The sequence below is a fragment of the Sebastes umbrosus genome, chromosome 4, assembly GCF_015220745.1.
Source record: "Sebastes umbrosus isolate fSebUmb1 chromosome 4, fSebUmb1.pri, whole genome shotgun sequence".
NCBI classification, from domain to species: Eukaryota; Metazoa; Chordata; class Actinopteri; order Perciformes; family Sebastidae; genus Sebastes; species Sebastes umbrosus.
This window is the reverse complement of record NC_051272.1, coordinates 22,432,371-22,447,335: the sequence shown is the minus strand read 5'-3', so window position 1 is coordinate 22,447,335 and position 14,965 is coordinate 22,432,371. Positions and strand designations below refer to the sequence as shown.

Sequence of the window (14,965 nt, the reverse complement as noted above, 5' to 3'; positions counted from 1 at the left end):
ATATCCGTATGATTATAATTTAAATATAACGTTTAGTAGGAAAAACTTGATATTTCCAGACCTGTCAACCCCTTTACAGGGCGTAACCTTTAGATAATTCTTTGCTGGGTTGCCAGATTTATCCAGATAGACTCTTAAACATCGTTAGCTTAGTCGTGTTTATCTGCATTTGTTGATCAGACTGACTGTATATTGATAATGGTTTGTACCACAGAATTAAATATGACTATGATCCATACTGTTTTCATCTCGGGCTAGTGGCGCAATGGATAACGCGTCTGACTACGGATCAGAAGATTCTAGGTTCGACTCCTGGCTAGCTCGATTCTTTTTCTTTGCACTTAAGAGTTGCCAACCTGGCGCCCAAATACATCACGTGATAGCCAATCGCGTTGCCTATCCACTACCAAAAGTTATACCAAGATTTGGTCGTGTCTGGAAGGGAGCCCGCAAACCGCGAAATCTAATCTGAGATCGGCAAAAATGTCCAAAAACTCTGGCGAGACTCGCAGCCCGACCTATCCTAACCTTAACTATTCGAGATCAACAATAACTATACCTTTCATATTACTGGTTATAGTCAATGCTTGTGATAAACTAAACACTGCAATGTTTACATACAGCACGCAATGCTTAATTACTAGAATAATATAATAATAATCTTTATTTGTATAACACTTTATAAACATAGTTTCAAAGCGCTTGCGCAGATACAATGAAATACAGACAAAATAAAAACAACAATAAAATAACAAAACATAAAGACCAAATAATGAGAAAACTAAAACCCGTAACCAGTGGTATCAAAACAATAAGTTACTACACAGTTACTAGCTTCGCATAAGCACAATATTAACATATTGGACAGCATTAATAATAAAGCCAATCAATGGTAAATGATTATAACTGCAACAATAAATGATTCACGCAGGGAACGATAATCTTTGATCAGAGTGTTTTAATATATAAATACTGTCTTATCTGAATTGCATTCATTTTATTTTGCAAATCATTGTAGAGTATAAAACGAGTATAATTTGGGTGACGCGGGATTCGAAGCGATGATCGCATAATCTAGTAGCCCCGTTGGTGGAGCAACTCCGTCATGTGAGAGCCAATCACATTGCCTATCACTACCAAGATTTGACCAATCCGATGCCACCCCACTACCAAGAATCGTGAACACCAATCACCTTCCGGTACGTCATCCACGATTTGAAAAATAAAAAAATAAATTGTTCGGACCATCATCTTTTGTTATATTTTTTGTAAGTTCATTCTATTGTCTCGAAGTTTTGGTATTATAATATAAAGTTAAATAACTGAAAATATGTGGTTTACCTACAGTGATAGCTAACGTTAAGTCATGAACAATTCTCCGTTCATAACAAGCAAACTAATGGTTTTCACCTGAACAATAAAGACCTTTAAGAGCCATATAAGTGGAGTACCAGCTATACTGTAAGGGTCCTGCATTCAAAATCCTCCTTAAGTAAAAGTGCAAAAATATTAGCATATGAATATACTTAAAGCACCAAACATAAAAGTACACATTATGCAGAATAATGTATATTATTGGATTATACTTATTGATGCATTAATGTGTTCATCACTTTAATGTTGCAGCTGGTTAAGGTGGAGCTCATTTTAATGACTTTATATACTGCTGGGTAGTTTAATCTATAATAATACATCATTTATTCGTTGATTATATTTTGTATTAATAATCTGAATCTGTAAAGTAACTCAAGTTATTAAATCAATGTAGTGGATTAAAAAGTACAATATTTCCCTCTGATATGTGGAGTAGAAGTAGAAAGTATCAGAACATGGAAATACTCAAGTAAAGTACAAGTACCTAAAAAATGTACTTAAGTACATACTTAGTTACTTTCTACCACTAAGTACATGTTATACTGTTGTGTTTTTCTTAGCATTCTTTACTGCTCCTGTTGGAATAAAATAATTGTTGGTTATATAACTGCAAAGTAGTAATGTGTTTTTGATACCTTCACTTTTTTTTAATTAAATCATACCGGGATGTTTGCTGAAATTGATTAGATGTGGAACAGCCCTACCTAGAAAAATTTCCACCAGCCACCACTGATTAAGAACATATAAAGTATAAGATATATGATTGAGGTACTTTTTGTGTGAGAAGGTGTCCTATGAATTATCTATTTAAAAGTCTGATGGCCTGGGGGAAAAGCTGTTCCTCAGTCTGCTGGTGAGAGTCCTGGGAGTCCTAGTATCTTCTACCAGAGGGCAGGAGGGAGAACAGGCTGTTGTGGGGGTTGTGTGTTGTCCTTAATTATATCAAAATTATAGATTACCTATCAGCCTTGGTAACGTGTCCCACATTGACCCACACAAACATACTCTTTGCCCCACATTTGGTTTGTTGGTCACCCTATACCAGGGGTCAGCAACCTTTACTATCAAAAGAGCAATTTTTGGCCAAAAAATAAATAAATAAATCTGTCTGGAGCCGCAAAATATTTGATCATTGTGATGAAAGTAACACAGTTTATAGTCTAAGTATATAGTATATAAGTCTAATGCAGTGAGGGCCAAAGTGCAAATGTACTGCGGAGTATTAGGGCCACATTGAGGGAAAAAAAAATCTGAGATTTCCAGAATAAAGTCGTAATATTACGAGAAAAAAGTCGTAACTCTATGAGAAAAAAGTCGTAATATTAAGAGATTAAAGTTGTAACTTTACGAGAAAAAAAACTGTAATATTACGAGAATAAAGTTAGAAGTTTATGAGAAAAAAATAAAATAAAATGAAAAATTACTACTTTATAATATTATGACTTTATTCTCTAAATCTCAGATGCAAAACAAAATGCAAACAAAAATTAATTTCCACTATTTTTTTTAAAAAAATCCACAGGGAGCCACTTGAGAGGGGCTAAAGAGCCACATGTTGCTGAACCTTGCCCTATACTCTGGACCCTTTAAGGGCCATCATAAAAGTGGAGTACCAGCTCTACTGGTGATGGCCCTTTTTTTCAGGCTTATTTTCTTGCTGGATGTCATGCATGAGTCTTCTTCATAACGCTGCGTAATAATAACACACTGTATACATAATGAATACCGGTTTAGTGTAGCAGAAGGAAGGAAAGCTTCTTTACGCTCTTTACGTGCGCACAGACCATGTGACGTCACCAGGAGACGCGTCTTCTGCTCATGCTCACTAGAGTACAGACAGGAGGGAGATAAGCCAGACTGCAGCTGCAGCTGATAGATAGATGTGTTTAGTGCTGTAGTGATGTAATGTTGCCTGTTTGGTGACTCTACGGATGGCTGTCTGTGCCAGGCTCTGCGGAGTGGGTCAGTCGCGGAGGTGCCGGAGGCGACAGCGGCAGAACCAGCAGGATCCCCAGGGCAGCGACTCGGACATGGACGAGGAGGAAGAGGAGCGGATCGTAGGTCAGAGGCAAGGCGGAGACGGAGGCCTGGAGAGCGGCGTAGCAGCCACTGCAGCAGGGCCGAGTGACGCTGGTGAATATGGCAGCGGTCATGTCAACAACAGAGGCGGCTCTCTGACTCGCAGCACAACAAGCACTGGACCTCAACACCCGCAGTCATTAGAGGAGCTACCGCCGGAGCTGCTGGTGGAGATATTCTCCCTGCTGCCCGGAACAGCTCTACCTAATGTTGCCCTCGTAGGCAAGAAATTCAGACAAATCCTTAACACTGAGACCATCTGGAGAAGGCGGTGCATGGAAGGTAAATATATATATATATAGAGATTACTGCACAAAGAGACTCTTAGAATAAAGACTCCTAGAATAAAGACTCTTAGAATAAAGACTCCTATAATAAAGCGATGAGTTGTTATAATAATATCACGTGTGTGCACCAGAATATATGAAACTTCCTTTTTTTGTCGATAGGTTATTTGTGTCAGTGCTCTAGGTCCTCTGGAAATGTGTTCCCCCTAAAAGCATTTCTATTGATCTGTACGGAACCATGCAGGAGAATTAACCCACTCACTGCTGTAGAACATAGACTAAATGTCAGCCATTCTGTGCAGCTGATTAGACTGCTGAAGCAGGACGGACCTAACCTTTTTGGGGGCCTTGTGCAATATTTCATCACCACCATCCCATTTTGTTAAGTCAGGGAACTGCACTATTGCAGGTTTGAACAACTATATCTCATGTATACAATTAGACACAAATGCTATGTAAAAATATAAAGATACACCACTAAAACAATACTGCCAAATGTTGCCCTCGTAGGCAAGAAATTCAGACAAATCCTTAACACTGAAACCATTTGGAGAAGGCGGTGCATGGAAGGTAAATATATATATATATAGCGATTACTGTGCATAGATATATTAGACTCCTATAATAAAGCGATGAGTTGTTATAATAATATCACGTGTGTGCACCAGACTATATGAGAGTCATTTTTTTGCCGGCAGGTTATTTGTGTCAGCTCTGGTTCCTCTGGAAATGTATTCCCCCTAAAAGCATTTCTATTGATCTGTACAGGAAGCATGCAGGAGAATTAACCCAGTCAGTCACTGCTGTAAATCATAGACCAAACCAAGGCCCCCCATGTCAGCCATTCTGCTTTGTATCTGATAGTGATAAGACTGCTGAAGCAGGGCGGACCTAACCTTTTTGGGGGCCTTATGCAATATTTTCATCACCACCACCCCATGTTGTTAAGTCAGGGAACTGCACTGTTGCAGGTTTGAACAACTCTATCTCATGACACAAATGCTATGTAAATATATAAAGATACACCACTAAAACAATAATGTAATCTATAGAAAATACACACTTTTTTTTATCAATCAATTGATTGAAAATATTTGAAAATATAAGATAAGATAAGATAAGATGAACCTTTATTAATTCCCGGAGGGAAATTCAGGTGTCAAAGCTGCAACATCAGCAAACAGAGTGAAACACAGGAGAGGTAAAGGTATACAAAAATTATAAAAACAAAGATATAAAAGATAAGGAGTGAATGGGTGAACATAGTGTGCACAGTCCGTCAATAAATAAATGTAGTATGTGCAATAAATAAATGTAATATGTACATGTGCAATCTATAAAGTTGTATATGACTGGGCAATAAACAAATAAAATGCTCTATTGTGGCATGCGTATACTAGGAATGCACCGATACCGGATCGAATATCGGGACGATATTGACTCAAATAGCTGGATCGGGTATCGGTGACACAATGGAGCCAATCTAGTCAATTTATATATTATGTACTGGAATTTTATACCAATTTGTTGCTGCATTATCAAGGATTATTACATGGCTTTGTTGAATACACGATTCTGATTGGTCAATCACAGCGTTCTATGGTCTGTTATTTCTTTATAGCAGACCGTCGCTATGTATAACAGACCGTTGCTATGGGCGCAGTTCTGATGTTGAACTCTGGCTGACCGTGTTTGTGTCAAATTATTGATTTCTTAAGTAAGTAGCTGTGTAATAAGTGGGATAATGTACAGCTAGCGGGTCATTGTTGTGAAATAAACCCCTGCAGGGCTTCGCTCCGCTTCGGGATGCGGCATCGCCCTGTCGGGGTTTATTTCGCAACAACGACTGGCTAGCTGTACATTATCCCTTACTTGCATTTCAATTGTAATACCTGTTAACTTTGAAGATTTTTTTTACCAAGTTGCTGGTGTACGATTTATTATTTTAATAGTAAACAACAATTCAGTAAATGTATCTATGTATTTATATGTTTGACCTTTTGATCGGAGTTCGTGAGTGATTGACAGCTGCTCAGAGACAGTTAGGCTCCAGCTCGGCTCTGATTGGTTGTTTTCTGCAGTCTGTGAAATCTTGCAGATGCCATTAGGAGCACTGGAGGACACAGAGGCACATGATTTTTTTTCAGATTACCTGTCTCATGCACTACTGTCACGATATAGTGACCGTTTTATAAAGAAATAACTTTTTTTTAATCATATTTGCTCTAAATCTACCCACTGCAGCTTTAATTGGAAGAGTACTCAGTAGATACATTGCTAATAAAAATAAACATTAAGTGCAGCGCAGGTTTTTATTTCCAAAACATGAGCAAGGAAATGTGGGGCCACTATTTTGTACTGTAACATAATCAGGGCATGAGGAAACTGTAGCGCTGTAGTGTGTGAGATAATAGTAGTGGCCTTAGGAATGTTATGTTCTCAAGTTACACAATAACCAGTATACCAGGAATTTATATTAAGCTGCAGCAATCATTACGTTTAAAATCACTGAAATCAAAGAATTGAACTAAAGAAAGCAGTTAGAGTAAAAACAGCAAGCAGAAAAAAGCTGGTAGACAGCACTTATAGTAGTGAGGCACTTACAGTGGAATCAGTAATTTAATAGATCTCACTACGACTACTAATAAGCATGAACAGTTTACAGCCAAAAGCAGTAAGATGTGTGATTAAGATCTGAAAATACTGCAGTGTTATAAGACCATCCAGTTGTAAGACCTTACTGTAAATGTATCTATTCAATGCCTCTTACTAATGAACAAGCAACAAAAACAAGTAAAATAATAACCAAAAAAATGAGCTCCGAGAGACTTAACATTTAAACTGTTCTTTTTGGGGGTTCTTGTGGTGGCTGCTTAGTTCACTCGTGCCTCAGGCCGGCTGTGTGCTTCTGACATCTTGTGACTCATTATGGATGGAACGTGATCGGGTCACGTCTGCTGACTGGAGTTCAAGCTTGGACCGTCCATCTTGCTGGCTGCTGTGCAAATTTCCTGCACCGCTGCTCTCAGTTTAGAGTCAGAGTTGATCTGACTTTTCTGCCACTGTTGAGTGTTTTTTATTTCAGTGTAGATCTGCCATAATGTGCAAACACCTTGATTCACAGTATGTTATATTTTGCATGAATAGCCGTAATAAATGAAATGTAATGTTAATCCTATTTCTCTCCTGTGTTCCCTCTCTGCAGAGTTTGGTATGAAGGAGGATCTGAGGAAGATGGAAGTGGGAGGAGTATCTTGCCGGGAACTCTATGTTAAACGTGAGTTTGACTGCTGATTAAATGTCACCCATGAATTGATCCAATGAAGTATTTGGTTCATTCCTACTCCATCAGGTCATTCAGCATTTACACCCTCATATTTTTATTTGTGTGTATTTAGGGTAGGTGTCCAGTAGAGCTGCACGATTTTGAAAAAAATATCTAATTATGATTTGCGATATTAGAGGGAATGATCATTTTTACATCATTATTCTCATTTTCATTGAAAGACATATTTATTATGGTGTGATTTTTGCAGGGATCTGTACCAAACAAAGATGTTTTCTTAAGTATGTAGAATACGATGTGTAGGTCAGGACATCTCTGCAGCACAATATTTAATTTGAAATGTTAGTTTGACACACATTTTGCCTTTAACAAATATTGCGCCTGTTGAGATTTGAAAATTGCAGTACGCCATATTGTGATTACGATAAAATTTCAATTAATTGTGCAGCCTTACTGTCCAGATAGATCTCCCTAATGATTGTGATTTACAGCAGATAGAAAAAAAAATAGTCCCAGCAATTGCTTTTCTGATATACTGTAAATGTGGTTTCTTGGTTCCACGTGAACTCAGGTACATCTTTTTTTAATGGTGTCTCTCCCATTAGTTCCTCATTTGATTATCCGCAGAGATATAGAATTTATTTTGAAATACCAGTTGCCACAAAACATGCCAGGCAACACCTGTTGGCTCATTGAATAGATTATTTTGGCACATTTCTGCAGTCACTTGAAGGCTGAGCCCGCCTTGGTCCATGGCTGCTCTACACATGCCTGTGTTGTGCCTGTCCAGGTGTCAACCCACGGGTGAAGTCTGGGCGCTTTATGAAGCTCCTCCCGGACTACGAGCACATGGACTATAGAGACGTGTACGCACACTGTATGTACATGTGCCTCAACGTGGATGGCTGCAGCATGAGGGGTTGTGTGAGTGGGACTCTTGTTGATGTAATTTGTAAGCAAACAGCTTCAGCAGTGTTACGCATCCCCCTTTTGAACCTGATAATAATTCTCCTCAGCGCTGTTTGCTTTCATATTAAGTATGAAATGGGGGGCCGGGGTTATTTGGTGTGCTGTGTGTTTTGTTTGGACTGGCTGACTGGGAGCGTGGTCAGTTTACACTTTCTTCCCTTTGGGTTTACATCTCATAGACTCCATCCTGACAGACATTAAACAGAGAGTTGAGTCTATGGGTTTTAACGTCTCCTCTGGTGTTTCTAACATTGCACAATGTAGCTCGTAGTAAAACATTGGTGTCGGATTGCAGAAACTGATAAGTATGGTGTGATGTTGTGCTCTTGTGTTGCAGTGCTTCACCCTTACAGACATATCTTGGGTTTGTGGCAGCCTGACATAGGGCCTTATGGTGGATTGCTCAACGTTGTGGTACGTAGTGTTTCCTAATCAAGACATTTGCATTAAGATAAGGAACAACGACTACAGTGTACAGTTCTTCTTTCGCATGAAGCCATTTATGATGCGGCAATTTTCAGCTGCTAACGCTTTTGGCAGGAAAAGTAGATAAATTAAAATATTAAAAGTGTTTTTCATTCAGGTGGACGGGCTGTTCATCATCGGCTGGATGTATTTGCCGCCTCATGACCCCCGTGTGGAGGATCCCATGAGAAGACGGCCGCTCTTCCGTATCCACATGTGGGAGAACAAAAAGTCCACTGTGGAGTGTATGTATGGACACAAGGGTCCCCACAAAGGAGACATACAGGTGAGGGCTCACACAGCACAAACGCTTCTCTGTGCACCAAAGAAATGACACAGATTAGTTATTCTACTTTAATTTGAGGCTTGAAGCGAATAAAAGTATGTCATCCTGTTAACATGTGTCATATTATGTTATTTTTTAGACTGGGAAGAAGGATGAATTTTCAACAAAGTGTAACCAGACGGATCATCACCGCATGCCAGGGGGCAGACAGGAGGTGAGGCAACTGTTACCACCTGACGCCTGTTCTAACTATTCACTTATCTCGCTCGTGTTTTAAAGCCCATGTACTTTGTTGATGACGAAATTCCAGACTGTTATCAGCATTGTACTGATTCCTCTACTTTGTGTGCGTACATGTAGGAGTTCAGGACATGGTTGGAGGAAGAATGGGGCCGGACACTGGAAGAAATCTTCCACGAGCACATGCAGGAGCTCATCCTGATGAAGTTCATTTATACTAGTCAATATGAGTACGAGTCTCTTCCTTTACCTCACAACTTTCTCTGTAGCTGAAATGGAGAGTATCACTGAGTGTTAACGTCCTCATTAGCTCTCATTGGTTAAACAATAATTGCAATGGAATGGCTTGTTATCTTAAGAGATAGTTCTTGTTTCAACTTGTGAGTGAATGTATAACCCGTCCATGACCTTGGCAGAGGCTCATGTAAAGCTGTGGTTACACATTGTAATCAATTATCTCCATATTTATCTAATTAATAATGTGAATCGTGGTGTTACATATTATGGCAGATCTACAGCAAAAAGTCAATATTTGACTAATGTCGTCTTCTTTCTTTTGACAGTAACTGCTTGACATACCGGAGGATCTACTTGCCTCCTGGGATGCCCTCTGACCTGCTGCACCCAGGCCTCTTCAAAGGCACCTACGGCAGTCACGGCTTGGAGATTGTCATGCTCAGTTTCCACGGGACGACGGCGAGAGCCACCAAGCTCACTGTAAGTTAGTGAATAATCGTTATCAGAGGCTGTGCTTGTATTAAAAAGATCGAGTTTGTACAGGAAAGACTGCTTTCCTTTTAATCATTTAATGTTCCTTAAATTCCTCTCGGTCATCGTCATCCTCATCGTCATTTTTTTGGTCTATAAAATGATGAAATCGTGTTTCCAAAAGCCCAGGATGACGTCCTTAGATGTCTTCTTTTGTCCACAACTCAAAGATATTCAGTTTACTGTCATAGAGGAGTAAAGAAACCAGAAAACATTCACATTTAAGAAGCTGGAATCAGAGAACTTTTTTTTTCTTCACTCAAACGGATCAAAGTAGTTGCCGATTAATTTAATAGTTGACTACTGATCGATTCATTATTGCAGCTCTAGATGTAACATTAACCCACAAAATGAATCAGCCAGTGGTGCAGACTGTTAATTTTACTGCTTCCTGCAGGGAGACCCCAATGTTCCTGCAGGACAACTCACTTTGGACGTTGACCTGAGCCGGCCTGTGGTCCTCCCAGACTTGGAGCACCAGCGCAACATAGAGGAGCTGTCCCGGCTGGTACTCGGGGTACACGAGGAAGTCCAGAGAGAAGAAGAACAACAACAACAACAGGCCAAGGACACTTCTGCCACAGTCAGAGGTGAAGCAGAGGGAGCCTGCGGTGATGCCAGCGCCGCAGAAGAGGTGGAGGAAGACCATGTTATCTGTTCAGACAGCTGCCAGACCGACCCCAGCAGCAGCACCAGTCCTCCTGAAACCCAGCCGTTTGTCCTGCCCCTGGGGGTTATGGCTCGCAACGAGGTCTACCCTCGCACCTGCAGAAAATGGTAAGAAGTCAGCTGTACAGAAAATGCATACAGTACAAATTCCACAGAGTACAGATTGATCGATTGTAGCTGTCTTTGCTCCAGTAACCGACACAATGTGCCTATTGTTTCTGAGCTGTCACAATCTTGAATGTTGTTGAAAGTTCACAGCCAACAAGCTGAAATCCTATCGGCCTCTAATGAATGCTTGTCAGTATGCATGTTGAATGGTTGACTGAACAACTGTTGTGAGAAAGCGGTTGTCTTGAACCTTATAATTCATATTTTTATAGGTAAGGATATTTAATTTACAATATAAAAGTTATTATGGTGATTTTGGCTCCCACAATGAATTGCAATTTGCAAGAGGAATGTAACTGCATACATCTTTTTTATTTGTTTGCATGCGGTGGTGGCATTATTATTGCCCCAAAAGAAAACACACTGATTTCACTCAAGTTTGACGATGGATGTTGATAATTGGGATGCAGCCCTGTTTCACAGATTCCCAATCGATTAATCTGCATTAATCCATAAGGAGGTCAGTGCTGAGGGCTTTAGCTGGGGGTGTTGAGTCAGGACACGGAGACTGGCTTTAGGGTTATTTACCGTCTTGTCTGCCACAACACAAGGTTGTGTGTGTGTGGTGAGTGATGAGTAATACTCATTACTAACGTGGTTAAACAAGAAATACAAGCCGGGTCGTGGCACGACTGCTCCTCCGGGGTGACTGATAGCAGTCAGCGCAGACTCAAATAGCTGGATCGGGTGTCATAACAATGGGGTTGATCTATTTAATTCAATTTTGCTATATATATATATATATAAATATATATATATATATATATATATATATATAAAATATATATATATATTTATATATTATATATATATTTATATATATATTTATATATATATTTATATATTATATATATATATATTTTTATATATATATATATATATATATATATTTTTATATATTTTATATATATATATATATATATATATTATATACTGAAATTTGAATTCCTGTTTAAGTTTTGACTAATTTGTTGCTGCATTTAAAAGGTTAACACTTAAATTGTAATTCCTGTTAATTTAGAATTTTTTTTTATCGAGTTTCTGGAGTACATTTTGTTTTACAAAGTTAGGAAGGCTATGTATAAGTCAAGACTGATGTTGTCTTACACATAAAAGAATGATCCCAGTCACTCCTACACAGTGAGGCATACAGCTTATTAATTAACTACTGGTATCGGATTGGTACTCGATAAAGCCCAGGTAGGGCTATCGGGCCTGAAAAAGTTGGATCGGTGCATCTGTAGTTTGCGCTCCAATTTGTTTCATATGTGGCAACGAGGTGTCGAAATGGGCCGTAGCCGAGATCACACCGGCAAAAACGAAAACAGACGTTTTTGACTACAAGGTCACTATAAAGCTTTATGGAAAATAATGTTCCGCAGTTATTACCACTCATGATTTGTTAAAGTAAAATACTGAGTCTACAACACATTGAAATTGGGTTGAACAAAATATTGATTGATTGATGAATTGATGTTCCTTCATTTCAGCTTCTATGGGACGGGCCTGATCGCTGGGCACGGCTTTACGAGTCCAGAGCGCACCCCGGGGCTCTTTGTGCTGTTCGATGAGGACCGTTTTGGTTTCATCTGGTTGGAGTTGAAGTCTTTCAGTTTGTACAGTCGCCTCACGGACCACCTAGCTCACGCTCACGCCCCAAATATGGAGCGATTTGAGGCCATGCTGTGCAACATGCAGTCCTGGACGTCCTGATGCACCACATTTTAAGTCTCCCCCCCACAATACAATGCATAATAATAACAACCATTTTACACAAATCATCTCCCTCTGTCCTCCGCTGACTGAACATTACTTACCACAATAGCTCATGACCTTAACTCCACGTTGTATTCACAGACATTGGGTTTTACTGTCTAATCAAGCTTGTAATGTCACCCTGACCTAGCGCTTATACACTCCTGTCCCCATGAAAGGCCTCTCAAGTCACCGTTTATCACCTCACCTCAGTATGACCGTAATCCTCCAATGCAGCATGAAAACAGGTCACATTAACCTTTTTTATTTATTTATTTATTCCCTGCAGGAGAAAAGGAATGATATTTCATACCACTTATTATGGATCAAACTGTACGTGCCTCTGATTCTAAAACCATGTCTGTACTTGGTAGTGCTTGACGACGATAAAGGTGTCCAATGTATTCTACTATATAACATTATTCTGATTTCAGTGCCCAACTTATTGAACTGCATGCTGCGTTTTGTTTGGATCTAATCGCATCTCACTCATAACCATTATCTGAACATGATGTTATATTTTCATTAAGCAGCATGTCTTGCTTTTTAGTTGTTGGTTTGAAGACAGCTTCTCAGGTGTTTTTCTCTTTGCCACAAGTCAGTGAAAAACAGGACTAAAGTATTTATGTGTATAACAAAAATGTATGAAGTTACATTCATTTTAGTAATTTATCCAATAAAAATACTGAGTAAGTTTTACAACTGGGCAATTTTATAACCATTGACAAGAGAGGGTTTGCTGTCTTATCAAATCAAAACACTGTAGCTACATCAGCCAGTTTTGGCCCTTTGAACTTAAGAGATAATGATACGCTCTGGCTCATGGTCCCTACATCAAACATACATTTAAGGTCGCCACACCTGACATACCATTATGTAAGCTGGAACGATGTATTGTACTGCAATAGAATAACGTAACCTTTATATAAGCTGAACAAAAATATCAAAATTATACAGTTTATGTGCTTATTAAATGATGGTCTGAAACAGAAACTTCTCTTACCTTTGAAATGTATTGCATTTGTTGTTTGTTTAAATGGCTGACGTAACGTTTGCCTGGCTTTATACCTGCAAAGCTATTCCCTCCAGTTTTCCAATTCACTTCGAACTTGAGACCAGCCTAGCTGAACATTATACAAACAGACAGCTCAAAGTACCAAGTAAGTATCTGTGTGTCTCATTACGGCCTGATGGTGTTGCCCAGTAGCTTTCTTACTCCAAGTGCACTTTTCTGGGCAGTATAGTGAATCATTCAAAATCACTGGCCAGCACTTTTATATCAGACTGCAGCTTTACTAACATTTGCAAAAACAAAAAAAAAAGTGTCTGCTAATGCATCATCAACTTAATTTTATTACATTTTATTAATTTCCTCTCAATTTTAGAATAATTGTTTTATACATTCTCCTATCTGTAAGCCCTCTGTACCCCGCTATTTGAATGATTTGCTTTCGAAAAATGTTGCTTTGTACTATTTTCAATGCAATACGCCTGATTTTGTGGAAAACAAACTAAGTTTGACCTATTGAACTGCTCACATCGGACTTCAGGGAGCTTTTCAGCTTAGGCACTCTTCTCAGTAATAAAACAATACAAAACTGAAAAGAATCTTTTCGTCAAATCTCTTTATTTGTTTCTGTGTTGTGTATGTGTATCCCATGGCTGTGATGCAAGAAAACTGTTATCTCACTCCATTGCCATAGTGGAGTTTTGATTATAATGTATTCTGCAGCCCTTTCCACAACAGCCCTGTATTACAAAAGCCCTGTGTTCTGTTGTCGGTATAAACCTCAATTCAGTTGCGCCCACAACTGAAATTTTTAATTTCCTTCGGTGGAAGTGTTCTCTGGCCTTACCGAAGCACAAATAAGAAGAAATTAAAAAATCGGTTAAACTGTTTGGCTGAAACGTGAGTTTTTCTTATCATAATATATCTAGTATTTGGGCGCACTGTTTTTGCAATAAACTCCATTATATTTTAGGAAAAAAACAGTGATCCCATGTGCCCAAACACTAGATATAGTATGATAAGAAAATGACTGAATCTCAGACACTACAAGGAGCACAATCAAGTATTTGGTATCTGTGAACTCATAACAAGTTGAATATCAAAGATATGCACACATATGCAGCATAAAAAATGTTTCAAATGGAAAACATTTAATAAACACAATATGAGCGTTTTTCCTCATTTTTCAAAAATCCTGACTTTGACTATTAATTAACAATTATTCAAAGTCGTACTGTTAGATAGAAATGTGATAGTGTAGCACATCCCAGATTTCGAAATCAAGGAGGAATAATACTAACATTTCACTTGTTTAATTGGCTCACATCACAATAGACATACGCTGACGAATTTCGGCACAGAGCCTTCTTCACCGCATTTGAAGTACAGATTCAGTTCAGTAATATACACAAAGGGCAGAGCTAACACACAGTTGGGAGTTGGATACAATTATTTGGAAACCAATCACTTTTCTTTTCACATTGCTCTAGATACAGGGACCAATCACAGGCATAACCTATAGTTAAATCTGATCCAAACCCCATACATACAACGTTGGACTCCACAAAACACTGTAATGTGCTACCCTATCACATTTTTATGCTTATTGG

At 38.9% G+C, this 14,965-nt stretch overlaps 1 protein-coding gene and 1 non-coding gene across 5 annotated transcripts; both read left to right on the top strand.

The window, feature by feature from the left end:
• Positions 1-251: 251 nt before the first annotated feature.
• Positions 252-324, top strand: trnar-acg. Its single transcript has one exon. It is a non-coding gene; the product is annotated as a tRNA-Arg (tRNA).
• Positions 325-3,167: 2,843 nt separating this feature from the next.
• Positions 3,168-13,954, top strand: fbxo31 (F-box protein 31). Of its 4 annotated transcripts, none has more exons than XM_037768411.1 (10): positions 3,168-3,735; positions 6,946-7,017; positions 7,817-7,903; positions 8,333-8,409; positions 8,579-8,746; positions 8,886-8,960; positions 9,107-9,216; positions 9,550-9,703; positions 10,152-10,531; positions 12,082-13,954. In XM_037768411.1, the coding sequence occupies exons 1-10, from the start codon at positions 3,306-3,308 to the stop codon at positions 12,302-12,304; spliced, it is 1,776 nt and encodes a 591-aa protein (XP_037624339.1). In that variant the 5' UTR covers positions 3,168-3,305; the 3' UTR covers positions 12,305-13,954. The 4 variants fall into 4 exon arrangements, with proteins under 4 accessions (XP_037624339.1, XP_037624340.1, XP_037624341.1 ...); XM_037768413.1 differs by lacking the exon at positions 3,168-3,735 and adding an exon at positions 4,238-4,310; XM_037768412.1 differs by lacking the exon at positions 7,817-7,903 and having other exon boundaries at positions 3,169-3,735.
• The last annotated feature ends 1,011 nt before the right edge of the window (positions 13,955-14,965 follow it).